This window comes from Lampetra fluviatilis, chromosome 52 (assembly GCF_964198595.1).
Source record: "Lampetra fluviatilis chromosome 52, kcLamFluv1.1, whole genome shotgun sequence".
NCBI lineage: Eukaryota > Metazoa > Chordata > Hyperoartia > Petromyzontiformes > Petromyzontidae > Lampetra > Lampetra fluviatilis.
Window position 1 is genome coordinate 3,175,725 of NC_136326.1, and position 27,918 is coordinate 3,203,642.

Sequence of the window (27,918 nt, forward strand, 5' to 3'; positions counted from 1 at the left end):
AACAGTGTCCCATCTCCTCCGGTGACGTAGAGCCGAGCGCGTGCCGCGACATGACGTCACTTTATCATTTCTCCCCCCGCCCCCTCCCTCTCCGGCAACATCACGGGAGCCATGATGGCACCCCCAGGCTTCTTGGGTTAGCGGCTTAGAGCAGCAGCAGCAGCAAGCGAACGAGCAAGCAGCCGTCGGCTCCCTTGTGGCCGCGAAAAGAACAGAGGGCGAACCGCAGAGGGGAACGAGGAGCAAATGACGGCGGCGCAGCGGTTCGGAATGGCCTCGGAGCTGCACTCGGAGGCGGCCGAGGAGGCGGGCAGCACCACGGATAGTAGGCCCACGTCTGACCGGGTGAGCGTGAGGAGGAGCGAGCGGGGAAAGTCGGGGGGCTGGCGGTGGTAGAGATGTAGGGACCACCACCAGGATCTCTGGGGTCGTCTAGGGGGGCTTGTGGGGGTGACGGTCGGTGAGGCGTGGGGTTGTCTGGGGGTCTCGGGTCCGAAGTTTGGGGCCTACAGAATGTCAGGCGGTGGACTTGCTGGGTTGCGACACGTTTAGTGTGAGTCACTCGGTTATTGTCGTGTAAAGCGGTGCAAGTTGCAGAAGAATAAAAACATTACTTTCACTTAAGCTGTTTTAAGAGACCGGCTACTGACTGCAGTGTTCTTACACTCATTTTCAAATGGGGGTGGTAAGGGCACTTTCGTCGATAAGACATTATCGGTGTTAGGGCCGCCACGCATTTGAAACCAATGGGGGTTTGACAGCATGCTGGGGTTTTTTCTCACTATTTGTGTATTATCGGGTGCCGAACACAAGGCCGTCAGTGGACCGCGGACCTTGCGATGAAGAACACTTGGCTACGGAATGTCCGTGGTCTCGGATTTTATGATACAGGGTCTAACTCGGGGCCACTGGCAAGAGGACTCAGTGCTAGAGTCCAGCGTTTATACTCTGCAGTCTTTAGGGTCTGGAGACCCAAGATCTGCAGTCCGTCATCTGGGATGTATACGGTCTTTTGGAGTCTCGGTCGGAGGTCTAAAGTCTGTGAGGTTGACATTCTGGAGAATGTCTCTGAGATTGCGGATCCGCGATCTCTGGGGTGTTTTGGCCTGTGGTGCCAGGAGTTTGGAGTATTTGGGATCTTCGTGGTTTATGGGGGTTTGGGGGGGGGTCTCGAGAATATGTGATGTGTTGGCAGCACGGGGGATGTTGGGTCTGTGTGGATTGTATCACCGCGGAAGTTGTGCAGTCTTTGTCAGAGAGAGGCACGGACAGACAGATAATGAGAGACGTAAATGCAGGGAGAGGAACAGACACATGGAGCAAGTGGTTTGTGTTCTCTAGGATTGGCGGTCTGTGGTTTAAATAAAAAATGGTTTCGCCCATTATTTTAGCAGTAAATGCTTTTTTTCGTCTAAAATAAGACTTTGAGTAATAGATTTGCCAAAATGAGCCCTCTGAAAGTGATTCTCAAGAGCAGCATGTACATTTGCACCTCTGTAACTTTTTGTCATAGAAGCGTTGAGTAGATGATTGCAATCCCAACTCGACAAAGCAGAGAGAGAAATGTGTAACATTTGGTGCAAGTGGCCTTCCATCCTAAAAATCAGCCCGGGAAGGGCCCTTACCCAAAATGACTAAATAAGTCACATTTATTTTCCAACACATTCAATTCCCAGCCACAGCTAACTTAATTTAATGGACATCTGTGAAAAAGAGCTTTATAGCTCATCAGATTCCTCCAGTGTAAATATATATTGTGATTCAGTGGCGAATGATATGCGCATACCTGTAAACCCCTTATCAGTGCCTACTTTATTACAGACCAATTCAGACCTTATTGGTCACCCCGTGCCCTTATATATCTCAACGTTCATCCTACAAAGTCCAATCACAAGGGAGAAACACAAACAAATAGAGCAATTTTTTTGCCCGTATTGAAACGGCTGTACGCCGTATGGACCTGAAACTAAATTTCCCTGTACAATAATACGTGTAAACCATATGGGTTGACAGGTATGTATGTGAAACAGTCCTAGACCACCTTTCGTTTCTATGGACAAACAAACGACGAAGTGTCGAGGCCTTCGTCAAGCAGTGGATGGACAAACAAATTACATTATAACATCGTGTCAATTATTATATTGGTAATGTGTTTTCAGCCGACGTTTTGATTTGCTTCCTGTCATTTATTACTAGGTCGTGGACTTGATCAACCAGGCTTCACTCACAACAAATGAATCTCAAAAGTTGCTCCTGCTGAAACAGGTAAGTGTCCGTGTGTACGTTGCGTGCGCACTGTGACAATGCCTGTCCAAAACCACAAGGACGGCACTATGCAATGCAACCGCTGTCATTGGTTCCCTAACCTTAACTATTAACTTTTCAATTTAGGCATAATAACTTACCCCATATCGTAAATTAAATTCACTCATTCCACTGCACAACCATATTGCGCTGGAGCCGTGCTGAGCTAGCCCTGAGCAGCTCAGGAGGCGCCCAGGTTTTATTTCCACTGCAGATACACTGCTGCGCCACTGACATCACAGTTCACATGTCGTGAGTTAAATTAAATATCGAGAATGATTTACCTCTGCTCCTGGCTGTGTTTGGCTGGAGCCACATTTATAATTTGGTTCTGGCTCAGCTTATCAAATTACCAGTGGAAAAACCACTAGCACTGAGGGCCCCACCATGCTAGCATGGCTCAGATGTGCCAGTGGAGTTCCAAGTGAGCATCCTTATTCTTGACATTAAACATGGCCAATAGGTTTCAAGTTTTCAAGTTTCATTTATTTGGTATAGCCCTGTGAGCCATTCGGCTCTTGAATCGGGTGCAACCGCAACAAACAAAAAACATAAACATTAACAAGAAAACATCTTCAAGTGACTGTGACTAAGTGCAAACAGAAAATCCAAGAAAAGACAGCAAAATATTGCAGAAAAAGCACCATACACCAAAGCACCGCCAATAGGAAACATACGTATCTGCCATCTGTGTAATTCCTGTAAGGATGGGGGCATACATTATGAAAAACCTCTGCTTAGTACAATACTGGAAAGCGCTGTCAATCTGTCTTGATCGTAGTGAATGCCATCTCATTTGTTCACAGGTTCAGGAACTGATTGTCAACAAGGAACCAGCCCTCCTGGATAACTTCCTCGATGTAAGGCCCTGTAAAATGTGTGACCAAAAATTAAAATTAAAACAAAGTAAAGGGGAGGCTCCATTGGCAGTGGTGTATGGGCACAAATTAAAATTTTAAGGGAGTGCGTTTGATCTGTGCCCGTAAATGTGTAGATACTTTTCGAACTAAAACAAGGATGAGATGGATAGAATTTAAAAGCCAGATCACCACTTGAGAATTGTATCGATACTTGCGGGTCGATAAGCTCTGCTACATTTGTGCGATTCCATCACAGGCTTGGTAGCCATAATGGGTGTTTTGGATGGTGGGAAAAAATATCCCGTTGTCGATTATTGAAGTCATTCATCCAGTTATTATAATATATTTCAAGTTTTGGTGTCATTTGTAAAATCAACCACGATAAAAAAAGTTTTATTTATTTATCAGGTTAAGTCTCCTGAATGTAGTTTTTTGTTTTTCTTTCCCGAATGTATTCCAATTCTTTCAGCTCATGCATTAAACGTGTCTATTCAGAAGAATTGAACAGCGGGACATGCTTACGTAACCATGATTATATCACTTCGCTCCGCTTTTTTCAGGAAATGATCGCGTTTCAAAATGACAGACTATTGGAAATTCGTAAATTTATCATTGGCTTCATGGAAGAGGCATGGTGAGTTTCATATTTCTTACATCTTTGTTTACCTACAGCTATCAATAGATACACAATGATTCGGGGGCCCAGTTTCGATTTTATGTATCGTCACAAATAAGGTGTGGGATTTAATTCAAGAATCAATTCATGAAATGATGCGCTGTCGTGCCTTTTGTGGGTGAGGGTGGTGGTCTCGTGAAATTAATACAACATACTTATTCAAAATATTTTCTACTTTACATAAATGGTTATTTTTACGGTCTGATGTGTGCATCGTGAGTGTAACAATATATTTTAATTCACGAGTTAATCCATAGCTAAATGCCTAGCATTGAAGGTGCATGTGCGACCCCGGGGTCCCGAATAAACGGAAGTCAAAATCGTAATTAATTTATTTTTGGCGACTCCGTCCCACCGCGCACATAAATGCCTCGACCTACCTGGCATGGATCATTCTATTGTCATGTCCAAGCGCAGCGAGGACGAATTCGCAGAAGAAACGAAACGTTGATTAGCGCATCGTGTAGAGCTCATCGATAAGAATAGATTGCCGTATCCTTCACCTTCAACAGACATAAAATGATGTCGCAACGCAGTTTATGGGAGAGCTGGGGGCTTATGGGACCCCGGGGTCCCGCCATAAGGTGCAATTGTTGGCTTAACCCATGCTATATTAAAACCTAGTTATGAAAGCTGAATTCCTACCATGGGAGCTTATAATGTATAGATGGAATTTATCATGTGTAACATCTGGATTGCATCCAGTCTCATCAGATCTTGGAAGCTAACCAGGTTTGAGCCTGGAAAGTGACTGGAAGGGTGACCAGCATGCATTGCATAGGTCTTGTCGGCGAATATGAGGCTATGTTTGTGAACAGTGGGCAGTGCAGCACAACCCATTCTTGTCCTGTACTATGCTCCCACGTCTGTGCTTCCCTCCACTAAACCGGCACCGATCAGCGTGGTGATGTATGCTCAAACAATCCCCACAATCTGCACGTGTCTTGTTTAGGCCTCGTCCAACAGTGGATTGACAAAATTGGCTTTACATTTATAAGGATGCACTGGCCATCCCAGGCATATGCAAGTAGTTCCGCATGACGATCCTGCAACACGTTCAGCATGCAGGAAGTGCAACTGCACCAGGACCCATGCGCTGGAGGATGCTCAGGCGCAGGGCTATAAAAAGCGGGGAAATTGGACACGGGGGCACCCATTTTATTCCTTGCATCCAGAGCCGTTACCTACCACACTACAGCCACTGTCTTCCCCAAGGATCGCCGCCTCGCCGTGGTGGTGAAGCGTGTGCGGTGCTGAGATCCCAAGAGCAATGCCGTTGTTGCTTTCCCCTCCGCAGTAAGAAGGACAACGAGCTGCTTCTGAAGCTGATCGCGAACATCAACATGCTGCTGCATGACGAGAATGTGAACGTGGTGAAGCGCGCTATCCTCAGCCTCACGCAGCTGTATCGCGTCATGCTACAGGTGGGTCTGGCGCTGCTGTTTGTGCGTCACCGTGTATGTGCTTGTGCATGTCCGGCCTTCATAGGTGCGCTCGCTAACAACACTTGCCCCAACAGTCTGTTCCGGCTATACCCTTTTTACGCAATTGGGAGCGGTAGTTCAGCAGTTGACACACTGGGCTACAAACCCGGTGATATGAGTTTGATTCCCACTCACGGCCAACACCACTAACGAATATCTGAACTGGTGCTGGGCCCCTCTCCTAGGTCAACTCGATTTTAAATTAATACTTGGTACTGTGTGGACATATCAGCACTGGAGAGACAAATGCAGCATGGGCGTAGTGCTGGCCACACCACGACATTGTGCAACTTGTCGGCCTTAATGGATGCTTGCTTACAGCACTTGCCCAAATTGCTTGTGAAGGCTCTATGGGGGATCTTTGTCTTTGGCCGCATGTCATTTTAATATCAATTTCCAATGTTGGTTTTCACAGAGGAAATGCTCAACACGTGCATCTAACCCAGAACACCACAATTGGCTCCAATCGCCTTTTAATGTTTCAGGCTGCAATAATAATTATGTTGATTATATTTGTTGTTCGCCACATTCTTTTATCACACATCACAAAGGGGCTATTGTTTCCACAAATCGGTAAAGTCTGTGCTATGTTTTTACCCAATTAAATATTGTCCGGTAATTTTTCTCATATGGACCGTGATGCCAGCACCCATGGCCTGTGAGGCGGACGCCGTTACTTCACTCGCAGCATTAACCAGGGCTGCCTACTACCTCGAACTGGCAAAACGTGCTGGACGCTCGACTTTCATAACCACTTTTCATTTCACTCCCAGGAGACGACCTTCTTTAAATTTCAGGGAGAAAGTTGTTCCCACCCGTGTCCAGGAATGGATACAGTTACAGATGGTGCCTGGTATACAGGAGTTCGTGGGTTCGATCCCGACCGTGACGCCTGTATATTTCGAGTTTGCACGTTGTCCCCCGTAGCCACATGGATTTTTCTCCAGGGCTGCTGGTTTTTCCCTCCACATTTACAATCAACATGCGTTTATAGAGTATTTGGCTGCTATAAATTTCCCCTTGATAAGCCACTTGGTTGAACTATCATTTGTGGCCAGGTCGCTTCTGCAAAAAGAGTTACATTGCTCAGTGGAGTTTCCATGTTCTGGTAAAAGAAAAAATATTTTAAGTTTTTGTCACGTTTGTGTATCTGTGCGCATGCGTGCGCCTTCAGTGGTTGGCGGGCCACCGCAAGGTGTCCGAGGAGCAGGAGGCGGTGTGGGAGATGATGAGTGCGATGCGCATCGACATCATGCAACTGCTCGACTCGGAGAACGACGGCGTGCGCACCCACGCCATCAAGTTCGTCGAGATGCTCGTGGTGGCCATGTCACCGCGCACGCAGGACTCTGAGGTCACCAAGCGGCAGGAGGGAGAGGCCTGCATGGAGCGCATCCCGCGCGACCACCCCCTGCTCAAGCAGAGTAAGTCGCCGCATCGTCGTCAAAATCGTCAACATCGTCATCAAAATCGTCAACATCGTCATCAAAATCGTCAACATCGTCGCAATCGTCATCATCGTCACAATCGTCATTGTCATCATCGTCATCATCGTCAAAATCGTCACCACCATCAAAGTTGTCAACATTGTCATCGTCGTCATCTCCATCATCGTCAAAATTGTCAACATCGTCATAATCAGAATTGTGGCAATTCGCTCGCCCCACTATCACGTTTTGCGTGGTGATTTAATTGAAAAATTGATCATTTTAATTTTTACACATTGTAATTGCAGCGCCTCTAGTGCCTGCAGGGGTCACTTGAACCATTTTGTCAATTCGCCACTACTGGACAATGGCCTCCCCACGCCGTGTCTTGTCACGGTTAGAGGTTGTTTGATCAAACTTCACCCCGCTAGTAGGTGTGATTTAGTGTTGGTGGCAGGGAGGGGGCTGGATCAGCTCGAATATCACTCGCCACTGATGACAGTCTAGCTCGGGTTACCGTTCTCACAGCGCAGTGTGCGTATTGCTCCACCATATTTCCCATGGCATTACCACCGTCATTACCACGACCATTACTGTGAATGTGAATGGCGTGCGGCACGATGCGTCGCGGTGGGTTTAGTGGTTTGTCGTCGCTCTCAGGTCAGCTGCGAGAAATGGGTGAGGCGGCGCTGGAGCGGCTTCTCAGCTTCATGGTGCACCCGGCCATCTCCTCCATCAACCTGACGGCTGCACTGGGCTCCCTGGCCACCATCGCACGCCAGCGGCCCGTCTTCATGGCCCGCGTGGTACAGGCCTACGAGACGCTTCACGGTGAGAGCCTCGCCGCTCGCGGCGCACGCACGCACACACGCAAGATCGCAACAACAACAACAAAGCACCGAGCGCAGAAACTAAAGTTTTTACCAGGTTAGGCCCACAGAGCTGTATAGCTAATTTTTTTGAAGCGAGCTGGCCACAAATTATAGCTCAACAAAGTGGCTTTTCACGTGGAAATGTATAGCAGGACCTGGAGAAAAATCCATCCGACCACAGAGAGGGAGAGAGAGAGACGTGCAAACTCCAAATATACAGCCGGCATCAGGGTCGCACGTTGATTTTAAATGTGGAGGGAATAACCGGAGGACCCGGAGAAAAAGCCACGCGACCACAGGGAGAAACATGCACACTTCAAATATACAGGCGTCAGGGTCGGGATCGAACCCACGACCTCCTCCATACCAGGCGAGGTAGTTAACATCTCGTCACCGCGACATGAATGAATAGCGGAGGGAGACCGAGGGTGAGATGATTGAAGGATGTGATTGAGATGTGTGAGGAAAGTCGATGTTGCTAGAGAAGAGGCACAGGAGAGAAGTACATTGAGTACCAGTGAACTAGAGAGCTCTAAATGCAGGGTTCCTGCATTAACACCAGATGCTATGTCATCAAACAAACAAGAGAAAATCTAAGCGGCTGACTCCGTGGTCTACCGGTAGCACTAAATTCATCACACCATCTGATATTTTGACAGATAAAAAGTGTCCCGTAAGTATAGACATATTTATCCTGTTATCAATATTTATGAGCAGATAACCCCACTGATATTAATTATTTTTGTGGGTAGACATGGCTAATAATAGCTGACAGTGTTGCCCGCACATCAACACGGATAAGATCAATGTATTTGAATTTGTTTAAAATACTGTTGGCTAAAGCACAGACCAGTGAAATGTTACGTTCCACATTTTACAGCTATTCGGCTCGTTTATACAGTCTGCAGTTTGCCGTGTAGTATTCATTAAAATAAATTTGCCTGAACTGGCCATACAGTTGCAGGGTTGCCCTTTTACGTGTCTATAGTTGCACCACAGACTGCAGCACTCTGTTCTAGCCACGTATAAACCACGGGTGCCTGTGTGCTTGCGCAGCCAATTTGCCACCGACGCTTGCCAAGTCACAGGTGAGCAGCGTGCGGAAGAACCTCAAGCTGCACCTGCTGGGGCTGCTTAAACTTCCGTCGTCCATCGAGTTCCACCCGCAGATGAGCACCCTCCTCTACGACCTGGGCACCAGCCCACAGGTACGACCCCACCGTGCTCCATGGCCCCATTGTATTGTCAATCCACTGCTATCGACAACACTATCTATAAACTAAACAGTACATAAATTATCATTGTATTATAATAGACATCAATTCAATGAATTTTTTTCGGGATTTCAGACAGCAATCATTTCTTTGCGGAGACTGCTAATTGTAGGAGATCCGTGGCATTTTGCGTTGTCCGGGGCCACCGTTAGGAACAACCCCTTGCGTGTACGGCTGCGTGAGCTCTTGCGATGTCGCGCCGGTTTTGTGCGACACTCACCGACTGCCGTTCCCAGGAGCTGCAGCGCAACATGCCGAGCGCGCGCGAACTGCGACGCCGCATGCACCGCGACGACACGGAGCAGCACAGCAAGAAGATGAAGATGGGTACGCGCGCGCTCGTGCCAACAACAAAAAAACATTCCCCTAACAAATAGTTCAAACCATTATACAGAAAAATATCCGTTATGCGGCGCTTTAATTGTGCGGAATGCTCGTATTAACCCGCATCTGTCATAGATGGTAATGCAAATCTTCACTTCACGTATCTGTAAAAATTCCGACAGCCTCCGGCATCTTGCCATGCACTTGTCGTAGATCTGTTGTTAATGGGAGCTTCATGACCATGCGGAGTGGTGGCGCTCACGGCAGTCCGTACATACAGTACTCTACTACTGTATAAAGCACTGTACTACTGTATACTGTACAATAAAAGGCCCCACTGCTTCTCAACAATTCACTTAGAATGCTCTACAACTGACTGCTGAGCACCTCTGTAAAAGAGTATATTATTTCCTTTATCGTGGTTAAAAAGTAGGCTTAGTTTTTTTTCTTGAAAAGTTGTATGTACTCAAAATGTGGTTAACAATAAGTAGAACTCTCAGAGAACTGACTTATTTGATTAACCGCCCACCCTCCATTCCCTATGGATGCTGAATAGCAGAGCTGAAGATGGTGTCATCGGAAGTGCTAATGACGGTTGCGTTTTGCCCCGCTGCGTGATGTTTCTCCGTGGTTCTGCTCGGTGTTGCGGTTCCTCCTCGTGGCTGCACCGGCTCCATCAAATCTCCACATGACCCTTCCTTTCATGAATGGTCTATGTCGCTGCCATTCTCAATTTGTTCTGGACCTAAACTGCACATAATTTGCAGAAATCATGTGTTGTATATGTTAATTCCCAATGCACGATTTTATGCGTGTATTACGTGCAAAAAAATAAACTTTCAGCAATTATTATTTGTTATTATTCCACTGTTTACCCAGGAAAGCCGCACCGACTCTTTGTTACCAGGGCCTTGCCCTAGTGGGCGACGTTGCTATATGTAATCCCAATGGATAATTTTCAGGTAATACTTTAGCATTTGGATGTTTGGCCAAGACCAGTGACATTGTAGGCCGTTTTAATTAAGGAAGGAAAATGGAGAACCCGGAGCAAACCCACGCAGAACAAGCGGAGAAACGCAAAAACCCCATGCAGAAAGTCGGGAATCGACACGGGAAAACTTTTGTTGCGAGGCCAAGCGTTAGCGTGGCGCCACCCTGCCACCAAGCGACGGGCAGATTAGCCATTGTAAACGACGCCCGCTGATCACGACCCCGGGTGTCATCGCGCAGAGACCATGCAAGACGAAGACGACGACAAGGAAACGGAGGCGGTGCCGGCGCCAAGACCCAAGGTGGCGCCGTTGCCCAGCGTGCTATCTGCCATCGACGTCACGGCGCAGCACATCCTGCCCATGCTCACCCCGGACAAAGTGGCCAACCTGGTAAAGCGCGCCCGCATTGTGTGGGTGCGCGGTGAAACGCGCCCGCGTGTTTTAAATAGAATTCCCAAACGGATTGCAGCCAGGGCTGGACATTTAAATTGTGTGGAGGAATGCGTAAATGCCCCCCCTACCTACCAAGATCTAAACCATACCAACAAAACAGCCTTTGACACAATTGTATGCACAGTTTCCGCCCACGTACCCTTTGGGAGGTCCAGAGCGTGACGGACAGACGCTTGCGAATTATGTGATCGGTTATGGCCTTTTCAGAGCTTCAATAAAGTAAAGGCCTTTCTGCCAGCACTTACGTAACCACGTGATTTCAGAGCTGCACCTCGAACATATGATCATCTTGTTTTCTAATGTGGGTACGCAGGTGCTGGTGAGCATGGTGCTCCTTCCAGACACGATGCCAGCCTCTTTCCAGGCCACCTACACGCCCATCGAGTCGGCCGGCACGCACGCCCAGATCCAGCACCTGGCTCGTCTCATGGCTACGCAGATCTCCAACGCCGGGCTTGGACCAGGTGTGACACCACCCACCCATCACCACCAATGCCTCTCAAGTCCGCCGTGTGTTTAAATAAAAACACATTCCTGCGGAGGGAGCTGGTAGGAACGTTGGGTTGCTCGGTCAATGGCCAGGGTCAACGGCGGCGTGGTGTATTCCGCAAATATGGCCGACTGTGAGGGCGGGCACAAGCCGGTGTGAGTAGGTTAAACGTTGAGTTTTATAAGGGCACCACGGGGTGACCAGCCCCTGCCCACCCTCCCCACCCAGCCCCTCCCCACCCCCCACCCAGTCCCACCCTCCCCACCCAGCCCCTCCCTCCCCACCCAGCCCCTCCCTGCACGACGGACGGACGGACACAATAATCCCCTGTGGGCTGGTGTAACCAGGAGATTCCTACCAGTAATAACCCAAATGGATTACAGCCAGTGCTGGAAATGGAAATTGCTGGAGCACCCCTGGTTGAGAGGCGTTCGGCTAAGCGTGCGCTGTCGTGCAGGCGTGGAGATGGAGAAGGAGAGGGAGAGGGAGCGTGAGCGAGAGAAGGAGAGGGAGAGGGAGCGAGAGAAGAAGGCGAACGAGGAGGAGGAGAACAACAAGAACTCGCTCATCAAGCGCAAGGTGCAGGTCATCTCCGTCATGGCCACCTCCTACTCCGGTGCCGGTGGAGCCATGCCCGCGACGGATGAGGGGGCGACTCCGACCCCGCGCCGCTTGCCCGAGCCCATCATCCCCGCGCCGCAGACCCGGTCAGCACAGAATAACAATGTTCAGATTTCCACCACATGATGATGATAATGATGATGAAAATGCGCTTTGAGTTGCTGAGGCAATTTAAGCGACGCCACACGAATGTAGAGATCAGTATTTATAAGGTGAGTAATGGTGTGTGTGTGTCGCAGGCTTGTGGGGAGCGACAGTGCAACGGTTAACACGCTGCGCTATGAACTCGGTGACCCGAGTTTGATTCCCTTCACGGCCAACACCAATGACGATTATCTTAACTGATCCTGGACCTCCCCTAGGTTGACTTAACCATAAAATGAGTACCTGGTGCGATGTGTAAACATCACCACTGGGGAGACAAAGGTGTGGTGTTGGCTACCCACCCCCTCGTGCTCGCTAACAGTACTTGCCCCAACAGTCTGTTCTTTGTCTTGTCACAGGCTTGCTGGCCCAGGCATACGCAGGAAGGTATTCCGCGTGGCTGACGTGCTGCAGCCACTGTCGAGCGAGGAGATGGAGCGCATGTCGCGGGCCGCTGTGGGCCGCATCCTCCAGGCGGACAGGACGTGCATGCGCGGTGGCGCCGGCCACGTAAGCGTGGCGAGGGTTAACACACTTCCTCCACCAGCCCGCAACAAACATCATTATCATCATGCACTACTTGATATCGTGCCTCTCACAAGTATAAAACAAGTCCCCAATCACCACTGCACGTGTGGTGGCTCCAGGCACATAAGCGTGGCTCGGGTGAACACACTTCCTCCCTCTTCCAGCCCGCAACAAACATCATTATCATCATGCACTACTTGATATCGTGTCTCTCACAAGTATAAAACAAGTCCCCAATCACCAACACACGCTTGTTGACTCCGGCCACGTAAGCGTGGCTTGGGTGAACACACTTTCTCTCCCACCCCGCAACAAACATCATTATCATCATGCACTACTTAATATCGTGTCTCTCACAAGTATAAAACACGCCCCCAATCGCCAACGCAATAAAGAAGCTCAATGAAACGGAGCAGTTGCGCGCAGGTGGTTGCACACATGAACTTGGCATCACGAGACGTGTCCAAGATTGCACACAACCTTTCCAAAATTGTATACGTACACTGCGGGAGTATTATGAACTAACACATCGACAAATTACGTCGTTGTGTGCTTAAAATACATACTAAGTTTTGAACAATGTTTAAAAAAAATAGCATTTTCAACATCCAATAGGATGAAGGACTCAAGAATGTTTTTTTGGAGAGGATAATAATCGATGTCCATATAGCTCTACGAGTTCAGTCGTGGTGCATTGCACTGGTTAGTGCACAGTGCATTAAATCGAGCAACCTGAATGTAATTTAATTATAATTTGACCAGGATGAACTCAAGTATGGTCAAACATCAACCTCCGCGACTGACACGGCGTGGGGAGGAAATTCGTCCGGCAACGTATTGTAAATGATAACACGGCCGCTCGCCTTTGTGTTCATGCATGTTGAACTTCTTACGTAGGCAACCATGCTAATCGGAGGGTGCCTTTGTCACGTGTTGCACCTTTGTCTCGCAGGTGCGCAATCAGCTGCTGGCGCGGCTGGCGGCCCGGTTCGGCGGGGATATGCGGGCCCAGCTGCTGGAGTGCGTGCTGGCTGACATGCGCACCCAGGGAGACCTGGCCTTCACGTGGCTCTTCCAGGAGTACGCCACCTACCTGGAGAGCGAGCAGCCCTCGGCGCTCGACGACTACGACGACTGCCTCACGGGGCTGCTTAGCGGCCTGCTGGAGAAGGGCGACCAGCGGGACGGGTGCGACATCGCTGCTGCCGCTGCCACCGCTATCACCATCAACGGCGATATGCGCCACACCGCGCTCTAATCCTGCCCTTGACGTACATCGGAAATCATCAGAATCTTTATTTAGAGTGGGCGAATCCTATGAGCTGCAAAGCGCTTTTTCACAATACGAAAACACAATAGGAGTGCAAAATAGAGATAATGGTAAAACAAGTCACTAAATATTAATAAATACACAAATAAATGTAGTATACGAGTCAAATTCATCAAGATTGAGCAAGGCAGCAGAAACAACAAAACAGTCCCAGACCACACCAAGATAACACCACACTGCATTAGTCCCTCAATAGAATGGCACATGAACATTGAACTATCGATACACAGATACATCAGACGTGACCCCAAAGTGAAGACACAGGGGATTATCAATTTCACTACCTTAACATCACTCTTTAAACTAAGACTAAACTATTTGTATTTTTACCAGGTAAGCTACCACTGAGCTGTATGGCTCTTTTTTTAGAAGCGACCCGGCTGCAAATGATAGCTCAGTAAAGTGACTTATGGTGTGGAAATTTATAACAGCCAAATACTCTAAGCGCCTGTTGATTCTACCATGCGAGGTAGTTAACATCTTGCCACTGTGACCACCGTGGCAGGGGCACGTAATCATGTGATTTGATCTCAGTGGGCCTCCGCTTTGTGCTCCATTCAAGCTGAGCTTATCTTTGACAGGGTGGGAACCTATGGTCCCGCAGGCCGGATACCAGCCAACCCCTATGGCCAGGCCTGACTACCATCGTAAAATAAGTATTATGCGATTTTAATCATTGATGTTAGCGGTGATCGTGACGATTGTTGTTGCCGCCGCGTGCTCCGTGTCACCAGGCTGTTCTCCAGGATCGTTCTGGAGGCCCCACGGATGACAGGACGTGCGGTCGAGGTGTTGAGGAGGTACTGCGAGGATGAGGTGGGTATTTTGCGTCGCTGCATCGTCTTACTTTAGAGTCGTGAATATATTGCTCCTGCCCACCTCTCCCTACCGTCACGCTCCACTCCACTCCTCCCCTCCACACTCTCCGACAGCTTTCTTTCGACGCGCTCTGCTCGCCTCTTCAAACTCTCCTCCCTCTCCTCCCTCTCATGGCCGATGATGACGATAATCAAGATTATAATGATATAACCGATCTCTTACATCAATTTAATGGCAGTGCTTGTCTTGTGTTGCATGCAGAGCTATGCGTACCGTGTGTATATGTGTTTTATGTGGGGAGAGGTGGTGTAGCAGTTTGCCTTCTGCTCTACAAACCTGTTGACCTGAGCTCATTTCCCGCTCACAGCCAACAACAGTCACATTTATTTGAACCGGTCCTGGGCCTCCCCTAGGTTGATTCGGCCTCAAATGAGTACCTGGTGCGGTGTGTAAACATCACCACTCGGGAGACAAAGGCAGCCGGGCGTGGTGCTGACCACTCACCCCCTCGTGTGCCGTTCCGGCCTTCATAAGTGCTACTCGCTAACAGCACTTGCCCCAACAGTCTGTTAAGGCTATATGGGGGGGATCTTTGGGTTTTTTTGTATCGTGCGAACCCGCGCGTAGCGTGAAGACCCCCCCCCGTGTGTTACCCGTGCCCCGTGTGCAGACCCGCGTGTACCTGGGCATGTCGACGCTGCGGGAGCTGGTGCTGAAGCGGCCGTCGCAGAAGATGCTCTACATGCACGTGCTGCTTGAGTTGTGCTCCCACGACAAGGACAAGGCAAGCGCCAGTGTCACCTCGCCCCACCAGCGTACAACACGTGAAGAGTCGCGACACGCGTTGGGTGTAGACGATAAGGCGCAATTCATCCGTAGATTCCCCATGCGCCGTGCGTGGAAAGCAGGAAATAAACAGAATCTGTAGGGTCAACGGCCAGAACTAAGGGGGTAAATGCCAGTTTTAAAGAGGTGAGTTATAGAGACGGACTTAAGACTTTCGTGAACATATTCTTGGTTCTTTCGCTAAAGTCACGTGGAAGGGAAAGAATAAAATAATAAAAATATAAAACAATAAAATTGTCACGACGTTTCGACTGCAACACAAGCAATCATCATCAGGTGTGATGATTGCTGTGGATTTCACACCTGAAAAAATGTTCTTGCTGTGTGTTTCACACCTGATGATGATTGCTTGTGTTGCAGTCGAAACGTCGTGAGAATTTTTATTGTTTTATATTTTTATTATTTTATTGTTTCCCTTCTACGTGACTTTAGCGAAGGAACCAAGAATATGAATCCCTGCAGTCACGAAAGCTTTAAATCAAAACTTTCATGAACGTTATCTATATTTATTAGCAAAGGCAACGTGTTCCACAACTTGGCAGCTGCACTGGCAAAACAGCCTGATCACCCCAGGAAGTGAGGCTTGAACTCGGAGTTCTTTGAAGAAGGCGATCAAAGATCTCGGGGACACCTCGTTGGAGAGTATAAAGATGGATCGCTTTCTGTAGATATTGCGGGGCTATCCCATTGAGTGCCTTGTAGGTCAGCAGCAGATATGTCGCCGATGATGACGATGCTGGAAACATCAGCATAATTTCAATAAAATCAGTGATTTGCTGCTCAGATGACCGTTGAGGCGGATCCAGTGGTGGAAATTCCTCGTTCCAACGGAGGGGACAAGTCTACAGGTAGACCCCGAGTTACGACGGTCCGACTTACGATATTTCGATCTTACGATGGCGATAGTGATACGACAAAATTGTAAAATATTTAACATTTCGCGCGGCAGGCAAACGCAGCAGCGTACGAGGTACGATACTGTACGTTGGGACGCTGCCGGGATGTGACGCATCTCCCGCCTTTCTATGAAATGGAAGTTCATATAGGTAGGCTAAGAATTTACCTTGATTTTTTACTTTACATTTTACTGTGCAATACAGTATTGTAATTAATAAATACATACAGTATATAGTTTATACCAGTACGGTACTGTAAATTGCTCTGTTTTGCTAAATTATCACCATTCTTTAAGACTCCTGGGTAGGCTAGGCAATCTTCGACTTACGATATTTTTGACTTACGATGGGGCCATCGTAATGCATCTCCATCGGAAGTAGAGGACTACCTGTATTCGTAGGATAACCGCTGTTGGCTGACCACCAAGTGGTGCACAATTTCTCAATCACGTTGGGGTGATGGGCTGAGTCAACCCCCAAAAAGGGTTTGGACTCGCAACCTAACGATTGTGAGCCAGTCGCCTTGCTATCCCTCTACGATGAGGCAGAGTCATTGCACCGAAATGTCGTCTATTCTACATTTTTTTCCTCTTCAGGGCAGTATAATTCGATGCTTGTGTTGAGTTTTAAAACAAAATCACTTTATTGGTACCAAGCCTCCCACAATGCCATGCGGCAAGGAGTGTGGCATAGTTTGGCGCCAGCTTTTGTAGGGTGCGGTCACGTCGCTACAATTCTCTGCGGTGTTTACAACGTCTTTAAAAACAACGGCACTACGCCTCTCTAAATAACATTAACGCTGAACCCACTTGCACATTCCGAGATTGAGCGGTGACCAGGGGACCCCCCCCCCGACCCTGCAACTGGCAGTCGTCTCGGAACAAGCAAAGGGTTAACGACCTCCGCTCGGCTGCGTGCGCGATCGTCCGCAGGTGCGCTCCCAGGCGCTGCTGTTCGTGAAGCGTCTCTACGAGAAGGAGGAGCTGCGGAACTGCATCGAGAAGTTCGCGCTCAACATGCTGCAGTGTCTGGTGCACCCCAACCCGCCCTCCGTGTGCTTTGCCGACGACCGTGACACCGGTAAGGGCCGGCTTGCACCAGCTCGCGCGGCACAACACGCGGGCCCTTGATTCGCGGTTGATTTTTGTTTATTGGGGTTGGGCCACGTAATGATCTGGCTAAATCTGTGTCGTTAATAAATCCCTCCGTCACCCGATACCATCTGGAATGCACCTCTTACGATATTAGGAAGCCGCTGGAGCTGTGCACTTTTAAATATAGTTTGGAAACTAATTTCTTGAGAAATGCTTTTTGTTGTTTAGTTTCTTGTCCTTTCGCCGCACCTCCGACTCGCAAGGTTGGCTATGTACGGTGCGAAAGAAGTTCAACATACATACATATAACAGTTGGCACATCGCCACTAGAGAGACAAAGGCGGCTGGACGTGGTGCTGGCTACCCACTCCTTTGTGTGCTATGACGGCCCTCACAGATGCTCGCTAACAGCACTTGCCCCAACAGTCTTGTTAAGGCTATACGGGGGGGGGGGGGGTCGTTGTTGCGGTTAGCACTCCAAGCCCATCCTCCTAAGCTCGATTCCCGGCCAGGCTTATAATCAGTGGCGAATATCTGAACCGGTCTTGAACATCCCCGAGGCAACGATTACTTGGTGCGTTGTGTAAAAACTTCAGCACTGGAGACTAGTGCTGTTGCGTGCTGTGCTTGCCATAGCACCCTTTCGTACGCCACGTGCTCCCGAACAGCGCTTGCCTCAACAACCTTTGAAAATGCCATATTGAGGGATGTTTGCCTCTTCACAAATGCAGAGGTGGCTTCATCATGGACGGATGACTCAATCCGTCAGTGCCTCTATGTGTACCTGTCGCTGCTGCCGCTCAACCACACGCTCATCCACGAGCTGGCCGCCGTCTACACGGAAGCCATCGCGGACATCAAGCGCACCATTCTGCGCATCATCGAGCAGCCCGTAAGCTACTTTCACATCACCTCTAATGTCCTACCTAAAATCAACATATTTTTAGCAGGCTGGTAGCATACAGTGATCGGGATATCTCGAACATACTATCCATAACCGTTCGGTTTTTAGCATCCTCGAGCAGGGGTCGGCAACTAAAACAACAAGAAGAGAATTTTTTTATATTATTCGGTAAAAAACTCAATATATCAAAAAACACAATGCACGTGAATACGAGAACAATTTCGATTTAAAGCTTTCGTGACTGCAGGGATTCATCTTGGTTCTTTCGGTAAAGTCACGTAGTAGGGAAATAATAAAATAATAAAAATAAAACATAATAAAATACAATTCTCACGACGTTTCGGCCACAACGCAAGCAGCCGTCCTCAGGTGAAGAACAGGTCTGTGGGAAAGACAACGTGTTTTATTTTTATTATTTTATTATTTCCCTTCTACGTGACTTTACCGAAAGAACCAAGAAGATGAATACGAGAACAGTGGTCCATAATAAATGAAGTCACAAAGCAGTCTTTCAAAAGCCGCATGCGGCTCCGTCGCCGCAGATTGCCGACCCCTGGCCTAAAGTAAGCTGCGATGTAACTCCTTCCTGACGTCACATGCGCCATTGGCATCGCCTGCTGGCCCCTGCGTGGCCCCTGAGCTTGATTCGTGACTTCTTGTGAGTCCGGAGGGCCATGGTTTAGTTGCAGTTCGACTCGGCAAATATCCGCTGCAAAAAAAAAACGATCCGTACCGTGAAGGGCCCACGCTGGCACGGCTCGGATGTGCCAATGGAATAAAGAGGGCTGTCAGCGGCGAATGACGTAATGGGTCATTGCAGATCCGTGGGATGGGCATGAACTCACCGGAGTTGCTGCTGCTGGTGGAGAGCTGTCCCAAGGGTGCCGAGACGCTGGTCACGCGCAGCCTGCATATCCTTACCGAGAAAGGTATTTTGTTCAACTGATTTTCAACGTGCTATTGCATCCGCTTGTTCGCACTGATTGGACTTCCGTGTGTGACCATTCACCCCAACCAGAAATTCAATTGTCATGATTCTGGGTCGTGATTAGATTCAGGAATTTATTGTTCTTATTTCTTTGCATCTAGTTTGGTTTGTGTCTCTCAGGTTTGTTTTTAGTTTTTATCTCACTTTCCTTTTCTACAGTTTTGCCCTCTGCATTATCTGAAGTGTAATATTTGCATCTAATTTGCACATTACTTTGCAATTTGATGCATGTATCCTGATTGCAGCAATCGATGTTAATTGACGAATCAAAGCCTATGCCTAGAAGAGACAGTCTTTGGACATCTGTGAAAAACAGCTTCATAGCTCATCGGATTCCTCCAGTCTAAATCTAAGATTCTGATTCCCGATTGGCAGAGGGGAAAAGGAAGGTGCTTAGCCTGAACTTTTGAACAGCGAGGGAATCGCCAGCGCTAACGATTGGCAAAAGAGAATTCCGGATCCGTGGCGGTGGCCACTTGCCATACGGAGCAAATCCTCCAGCAGCTGGGACTAATTAGAGGGAACAAGTAGAGCTCATTCCAGCTGTGGCGGAGTGTGGCATACTGCAGATAATAAATGCGTAATTGCTAACGTTAAATTACATGTACTTTGAATTAACACTTGATATCTCAACAGCATATAAGTATACGAACACGCATCAATGGCAATTATCACAATGGTCGGAGATAGCGTCTTACGCTTCCCCGTGTTGACAAACGCATTTAAAATTCCCCACACATGATTAGCGTCGAGCTTTACCACGCGGGAAAGCTGATGCACACGCATTGACTGCAAACCAAGTTCTACATCTCTCAGATTTATTGACCCCCGCCCCTTGCGTGCGTGTGTCGCGTGGTCGTGCGCATTGCAGCTCCACCGTCCCCGGAGCTGGTGAAGCGCGTGCGGGACCTCTACCAAAAGCGCGTGTCGGACGTTCGCTTCCTCATCCCGGTGCTCAACGGCCTCGAGAAGGTGACACAAAGACAAGAATCCCCCGTATAGCCTTAACAGGCTGTTAGGGCAAGTGCTGTTAGCCGAGCACCTATGAAGGCCGGTGCGGCACACGAGGGGGTTGGTGACCAGCACCACACCCTTTGTCTAGAAATACGTAATTACTAACATTAAATTGCTAACACCAGGTACTCATTTGAGGCCGAGTTGCCCTAGGGGAGGCCAACGAATGGTTCAGATGTTCATCACTGGTGTTGATCGTCAGCGGGAATTGAACTCGGGTTGCCTGGTTCGTAGGGCAGCGCACAAACCGCTAGGCTACACACAAGAAGAACAAAAACAACCGCCAATCGGCACTAAGCGGTGACGGTGAAAAAAATATCTAGAGGGATTTGGGAAAGTGGCTTATTGGCTGCTTAATTATTCTCCACAATACAGCTAATTATTATAATGTACAATGTGACCGATATGCCTTCTGAACCATTACTTCAGCACACCGATCAGTCTGTGGTGCATAAGGGAGCACAGAGGAACAGTACAATATAATTTTCCACACTGCCCCACTACACAGTCCGCACCGCGCGTGAATTCACAACCGGTAAACATCACGACAGTTGAGGCTCTCGTGACAAGTGGTTACTCAAGCCAGACCACCGTCTCCCACGGTCGAATGAGTCTCTGATGTTTTTTTATTTTCCGTGCCACAGAAAGAGGTGATCGCAGCACTGCCCAAGCTCATCAAGCTGAACCCCATCGTCGTGAAGGAGGTGTTCAACCGGTTACTCGGCACCCAACACGGTATGGCCGGGCACGTGCCCAGAGCCGTCGATGCTTTCCAGGATCAACAGCGTTCAAGGGAGAGGCGTGGATGTGGACGACCGTCGCAAAGTGGTGGTGGTGTCATAGCTTAATTTGTTGACTGGCATCATTGGATGCAACTCGTGTTTTCCACTCTCATATTCAAGATATGCCGCCTTAAAATGTCTATTTATATACAGGCCTGTGATTAAACCAGGTTCTCAAGTGTTGTGAATTGATGGTCACCACTGACTACAAAAAAAAATCCCATATTAAATTTGGTTCTGCACTTAATTTGGATAAATACCAGCTCCGTGGATTGAAAATATTGGTTTGACTTGTTTCGTGACAAGCATTTCTCTCAGTGGCAGAGTGGGAGGGAAAGTGCTGCCCTCCTCCTCTGTGCACCACAGATCACTTGAAGTGATCTCAGAAGTAGCTCTGTGGCATCCGCTTCCGTGGACCGTCCTCTTCCACTGCTCCGTTAACGACAAATGTGGCGAGTTGCTTGCTGTACTGCACTGCCAATACAGTCCCCTGTGTTTTTGAGTTAAATCGCATAAATATATAAATGCGTCGTTAAAACCCGCCACCACCCGACACAGCCAACTCGTAAGGGTTGTCACGTAAACAGAACGTGCCAATTCTGTCGGGTGGTGGCGGGTTTTAAAGACACATTTATATTCATAATAAACTGACACATTTATATATTTACGCGATCTAACCAAAAAAACCTCTTACGGATGATATTGGTCACGAAAGCCTACGTGTTAAACTGTGTGTTTTGATGTCGTCCATCGTCGCTGCTCTGCGTAGGCGAGGGTGGAGTGGCCATGTCGCCTCTCACACCGGGAGAGTTGCTTGTGGCGCTGCACAACATTGACACCACCAAATGCGACATGAAGTCCATCATCAAAGGTACTTCGCTTCTATGTACACGCGTGTACGTTGAACTTATTTCGCCACCGTACTCGGCCAACCCATGCTAATCGGAGGTGCGGGCGAAGGACAGCAAACTGAACGCCCCAAAAAAAGGTGGAGGCTTGGTGGATGCCCTCCACCTTGCTTGTTGAAGCAATCAGTTTTTGTATTGAAACTGTGTACCAATGTAAATTAGCTAACGTGGTTTTCCTTCGTAGCTTTTATTAAATAATAAAGTACAGCCCTTCGTCGGTCCACCTTATGATGCCTTATCAGGGCTTATTCGACCATACTTCACCAGGCTGGTCTAGTGTGGGTTGGTGAAGAGGGAGGAAACCTGAGCTGGTTCAGATATCACCTCTGATGTTGCGGGGAATCGAATGCAGGTTCTCTGGTCTATAGTGCAGTGCGCTAACCACTGCGCCCCACCGCTGCACCGCTCTACCAGCTGTATTGTTTGCGCCTCTTTCACCAACACTAAAAAGTCTTGTGATTTGCAACGGAAATAAGTCTTCGTCATAAGTGAAATGCTATACGAGGTGACCAAATCACTTGGAAATGCCCCCTATCCCGTCAGATTTCAGAAGCTAGGGAGGATCGAGCCTGTTGAGTATCAGCCATGGCCAGGAATCAAACAGGGTTGCCGCGCTAATAGCGCAGTGCGCTAACCACTTTGCCAACACTTCACCCGACACCCAACTTTTCATACTTTTTATAATCTATTTATATTTGTTCTACTTGTTCGTTCATTCGCTGTGTGCAGCCACGAGCCTGTGCTTTGCGGAGCGCTGGGTCTACAGCTCGGAGGTGCTGGCAGTGGTCATGCAGCAGCTGATGGAGCAGAACCCTCTGCCTGTGTTGCTCATGCGCACCGTCATCCAGTCGCTGTCCATGTACCCACGCATGGGCGCCTTCGTCATGAACATCCTGCAGAGGCTCATCATCAAGCAGGTGCGCCAGTCACCTCGCTGCGGAGATTAGCTTGCAGGGGGATGGCACTCGGAAACTCGTGTGTGGAGTCGTCCGTTTGTATGCAAGTCCGTCCGACTAAATATGAACACGGCTACATGATGAAAACACATTCCTGCGGAGGAAGCTGGTAGGAACGTTGGGTTGCTCGGTCAATGGCCAGGGTCAACGGCGGCGTGGTGTATTCCGCAAATATGGCCGACTGTGAGGGCGGGCACAAGCCGGCGTGAGTAGGTTAAACGTTGAGTTTTATAAGGGCACCACGGGGTGACCAGCCCCTCCCCACCCCTCCCACCCCCCACCCAGCCCCACCCTCCTCACCCAGCCCCTCCCCACCCTCCCCACCCAGCCCCTCCCTCCCCACCCAGCCCCTCCCTCCCCACCCAGCCCCTCCCCACCCTCCCCTCCCCACCCAGCCCCTCCCCACCCAGCCATTCCCTGCACGATGGATGGACGGACACCCCTGTGGGCTGGTGGAACCAGTGGGTTCTTGCCTGTAAAAAACTTCATTGGTACTTGGATGAGTGACCAGCAGCGCTTGCCAGATGTGTTGTACATACGGAGCAGGGAGAGAAGTGGCCAGGAGATCACAGCAGTAAATGTCACCCCCTCATGTACGTGGGTTTTCTCCAAGCACTCCTGCTTTTCGTTGACATGTCACTCATTAAACCATTTGGCCTAACATCCCAATGCAGTAACCTCCTCTTAAAAAAAAAGGTTATACGACCCGGTGAGTGTTTTGATTCTCTCATTTCGGTGCCTTTTCGTACTTAGGGGCGAGAACCAGTAATCATTCATTTCAGGCTAAATTTACCAAGGGGAGGAACTCGTCAAACACTCTTCTCAGTCCAAGTTGGCAGAGGCCGTAGGGCAATCACTCCATTACCAAATGTAGAATCAAGCCATAGGCCATTGTGCTCACCATCTGTCAAGTAACTTTGCGTAGCTCAGAATCCAAATCTTTATTTACACTGGAGGAATCCGATGAGCCATTGAAGCTCTTTTTCACAGACGTCCAGTAGCTACCGTTGACTTAAACTGGGTTAACCCCCCCACCCGCTCCCTCTCGCATGCCCCATCCGCCAGGTGTGGAAGCACCCCAAGGTGTGGGAGGGCTTCATCAAGTGCTGCCAACGAACCAAGCCGCAGTCGTTTGGCGTGCTGCTGCAGCTGCCGCCCGCGCAACTCGCCGTCGTCTTCGACAAGTGTCCCGAGATACGAGAGCCGCTGCTCATGCACGTGCGCTCGCTCACCCCGCAGCAGGTGCGGTCCCCTCTACTACCCCCTACCTACCACCCCCCCACCGCAGCACGCAGAGGTCCAACATGGTTGCGTCCTCGATTATACTTATTTGAAAAACTAATTTCTTTGGAACTCCCATGGAGACCCATAGGCTCGCGTCGACTGTCCTCATATCTTAATTCAACCACATCCTTCCATAAAGATGGTCACTGCATCGCGCGCTTTCAGATGCGGTTCTGCATCTGAAATGCGCGTGAAGGAACGAAACAGACTTCTCCACAAACCTGGCTGTCGCCTGATGAAGCTGGTTGTAATTGCTGGCAAAACGTCGTACTCAGATTGTAAACGATGTGGCTTAGCTCTCCAACACACCGGTGTGCTGTACTAGTGACGAATTGGCATGCTCTGTTTACGTGACAACCGTTACTAGTTGGCTGTATCGGGTGGTGGCGGGTTTTAACGACACATTTATATTTTTATGCGATCTAACCCAAAAAAACCTCTTATGGTTCATGATAATAGTTTTTCGTGCTTTGTTTGTTGTCCTTCCCCCGCGCCTCCGACTAGCACGGTTGGCTAGGTACGATGCAAAAGAAGTTCAACTTACATACATATATGCGGGCGTATTATTATTATTCGGGTTATGGATTAAACGTGCTTGCGACAAAATCACGAAGGTGTATTTAAACGAGACGGCAGTGCACGCGGGTTTAATCCTCACTCGCCCAATGGTCAACGATTCTTCGCTGATCAAAACGCAAAAAAGGCTTAAGTTGTAAAAATTAAAACTCTTAACATTCGTTCATAAGACTGTGGCCTTAAAATTAAATTTCGACAATAGTTGACAGGTCGGGCAATGGCTCTACTTCTGAGCACATGTTATTTTTGTTTTTGGCCCTTCTACTCGTATGTATTTAGAACTTTTTTTGTGCCGTACATAGCCATATATATCTATATATTTTTAAGGCAGTGTAATTGACAAATGTTTAGAGCTTTTTTGTTGTTAATTGTGCTTGTGTGTGCCACTGCCAGCGCAGCATCGCCAACAATTTTTTTGTTTATTCACTTTTACTTGCACACTTTACTCTATTTAAACCTGTTCATGTCTCGCTTCACTTCTCAATTGCAGTCCGCGGCGGTTAAATACTGCACTAACGGCACAACTTCTCGTCACTTTTTTTTCTGCTCGCAGCAAAACCACATTTCCAAGTCGACGATAGCCGTCCTGGAGATGGGGCCCATAATCAAGATCGAGCAGGATTCCGAGCACATCCTACCAGCCCAGGTGAGCCGTTCACTTCGTGGGTGCCTCGGTTAACGTGGCTGAATATTGTCTTGAAGTACCAACCTGTCCGAACAGGAAAGGTTTCATTGCGTACGTATTACCAGCTTGATCGTAGAGGAAACTTGGGAATCACTTTAAGGATGACCGATGGCGAAGGCGCTGCGCGCTATATATGCTTTGAGCATGATTCAAGATTTATTACATTATATTACATATTACATTAGCTCTGTGATATCCACATCCAAGGGCCCGTTCTCTAACACAGAGGGTTGTACTTCTCCGCTCGGGTTTCCGATGGATGCCTCGTTGCATGACGACATGACAACGATAGCACATTTTGGGTACATTTTTGGATAAAGATGGAAGGAATCTTTTGATTTAAAGCTTTTGTGACTGCAGGGATTTATATTCTTGGTTCTTTCATCATCAGGTGTTATTGCTTGTGCACACCTGATGATCATTGCTTGTGTTGCAGTCGAAACGTCGTGAGAATTATATTTTCATTATTTTATTGTTTCCCTTCTACGTGACTTTACCGAAAGAACCAAGAATATGGAAGGAATCGTTTAAAGATGCATGTGCGAAAGCTGTGCTCCTGCAGGCCGTACGACACGCGAGCGTTTACTGCATGTGCTGGCTTTGCAGGGGGAGGCGCGCCGCGCGATGGACACTCACGGCATCCGTGACGACGGCTCCCTGCCGTGCTGGGCCACCCCGCACCGGCCAGACCTACACCCGCGAGTCAACATGAACATGCACCCCGCGCAGCACGCCCCGCAGCACGCCCACCCGCACCCCCACCCGCACCCCCACCCGCACCCCCACCCGCACCCACACCCCCACCTCCAGCACTTGCAGCCCATGCAGCCCATGCAGCACCTGAAGCTGGCGCAGCTGGCTCAAATGCAGCCCGGCCACACGCCAACCCCTGGAGGACGCGCGGAACCGCCGCTCAGGCCGGCCGTGCACCTCGAGCCACGCCCCGAGAGCGCCGCGGGCGCACAGAGCCAGCCGGAGCCTGAGCACTCGCGACCCAACAGCGCGGTCACAGTCGCCTCTGCTGCTGCCACCGCCTCCGAAGCTAAGCCGTCGGCGGTGCTGGAAAGGGCAGAGGGAGCCGACGCGACGGCCGGCGCGGGTGGGCGATCGATGGGCAAGGAGGACAAAGCGAAGGCGGATGTAGAGGGGGACAGCGCGGGTTTGCGCCCGGAGGAGGTGAAGCCGGCGGCACGGGAAGGTGCAGCCGAGGTGCACGTAGCGCAGGGGAGCGGTGTGCCATTCGCGCGTGTGATGCCGGCGGGTCCCTAGGTCGGCCAGACCCAGCCTCAGATGCAGCCCAAACCCCCTCTAGGTTTGGTTGTCTCAGACACCCAAATCTAACCCCCGGATCCAGAACCCAATGAATTACGATCACCCGAAATGCATACGGTCCCATCTTGTCAGATCTTGGAATCTAAGCACGGATTAATTATTGCTTGGATGGGGTGGGTGACCACCGTGGCATGCCAGGTGTGCCCAGGAGATGGCATGGGTTTTTCCCTGGATTCTCTAATATCCTTTCCCATGCCAAACTCTCATGAATGCTGTTGGCCAAACAACCCATTTTTTCCCCTTCTGAAAAAGTATTTAGAATCAGTGTAGGCTTTCTTGGGTAAATAAGAACACATGAGTGTACGTGTGATTTGCCTCATTGCAACACTAGGCTGAGTTAAGGCAACACCCAGACACGATAAAAAATGGGTTTGCAGGTTATATGGGTCCATTATGCCACAGATGTAATGATATTCCATCGGGCCCCGTTGCACAAGCGTCAAAGCGTGCATGGGGAAATAAAAGGTGACTTCGTCTATGCGAATTCCATACAATGAGTAAATTCACGCGCCACTTATGAGAAATTGCCGATTGTTCTTTGGGCACGTGGGAAATCTATACGATAAAAAGATACTATATATCACCAGTTAAGGCCCAGTGAGCTACATAGCTTTTTCAGAAGCAACCTGGCTATCACAAATGATAGCTCAAAGAAGTGGCTCATCAGCATGTGGAATTCTATAGCATCCAAATACTCTTAAATGCATGTTTCTAAATGTGGAGGGAATAAACGGAGGAACCGGAGAAAAATCCACACGACCATGGGGAGAACATGCAAATTCCAAATATACAGCAGGCATCAGGGTTGGGATCAAACCCACGACTTCCTGCATACCAAGCGAGGTAGTTAACATCTCACCACCGTGAGATGTTAACTCCAAACGCTCGCGTGATCTCACTCCATTGTAAGCCCAGAGCAACGCCGATGTACCTCTGGCCTTAAAGCGTTCGCTTGTCGGGGTACTGTCGTCCACTGTACGTGATTTAAGTTTAACGCTTGCGTGCAAACTGATGACGGTGCATTTGTAAACCACAACAATAAACTTCGACTAACA

The 27,918-nt window shown here is 49.0% G+C and overlaps 1 protein-coding gene across 1 annotated transcript; it reads left to right on the forward strand.

Moving 5' to 3' along the window:
- The first annotated feature begins 81 nt into the window (after nt 1–81).
- SYMPK (symplekin scaffold protein) lies at nt 82–27,918 on the forward strand. Its single transcript, XM_078878924.1, has 26 exons — nt 82–345; nt 2,197–2,265; nt 3,111–3,164; nt 3,725–3,798; nt 5,138–5,264; nt 6,499–6,748; nt 7,412–7,582; nt 8,680–8,831; nt 9,134–9,224; nt 10,452–10,603; nt 10,980–11,130; nt 11,614–11,863; nt 12,281–12,431; nt 13,402–13,637; nt 14,514–14,595; nt 15,269–15,382; nt 17,273–17,420; nt 18,166–18,326; nt 19,159–19,267; nt 20,198–20,298; nt 20,985–21,075; nt 21,892–21,993; nt 22,760–22,947; nt 24,052–24,228; nt 25,400–25,492; nt 26,138–27,918. The coding sequence occupies exons 1-26, from the start codon at nt 247–249 to the stop codon at nt 26,798–26,800; spliced, it is 4,056 nt and encodes a 1,351-aa protein (XP_078735050.1). The 5' UTR covers nt 82–246; the 3' UTR covers nt 26,801–27,918.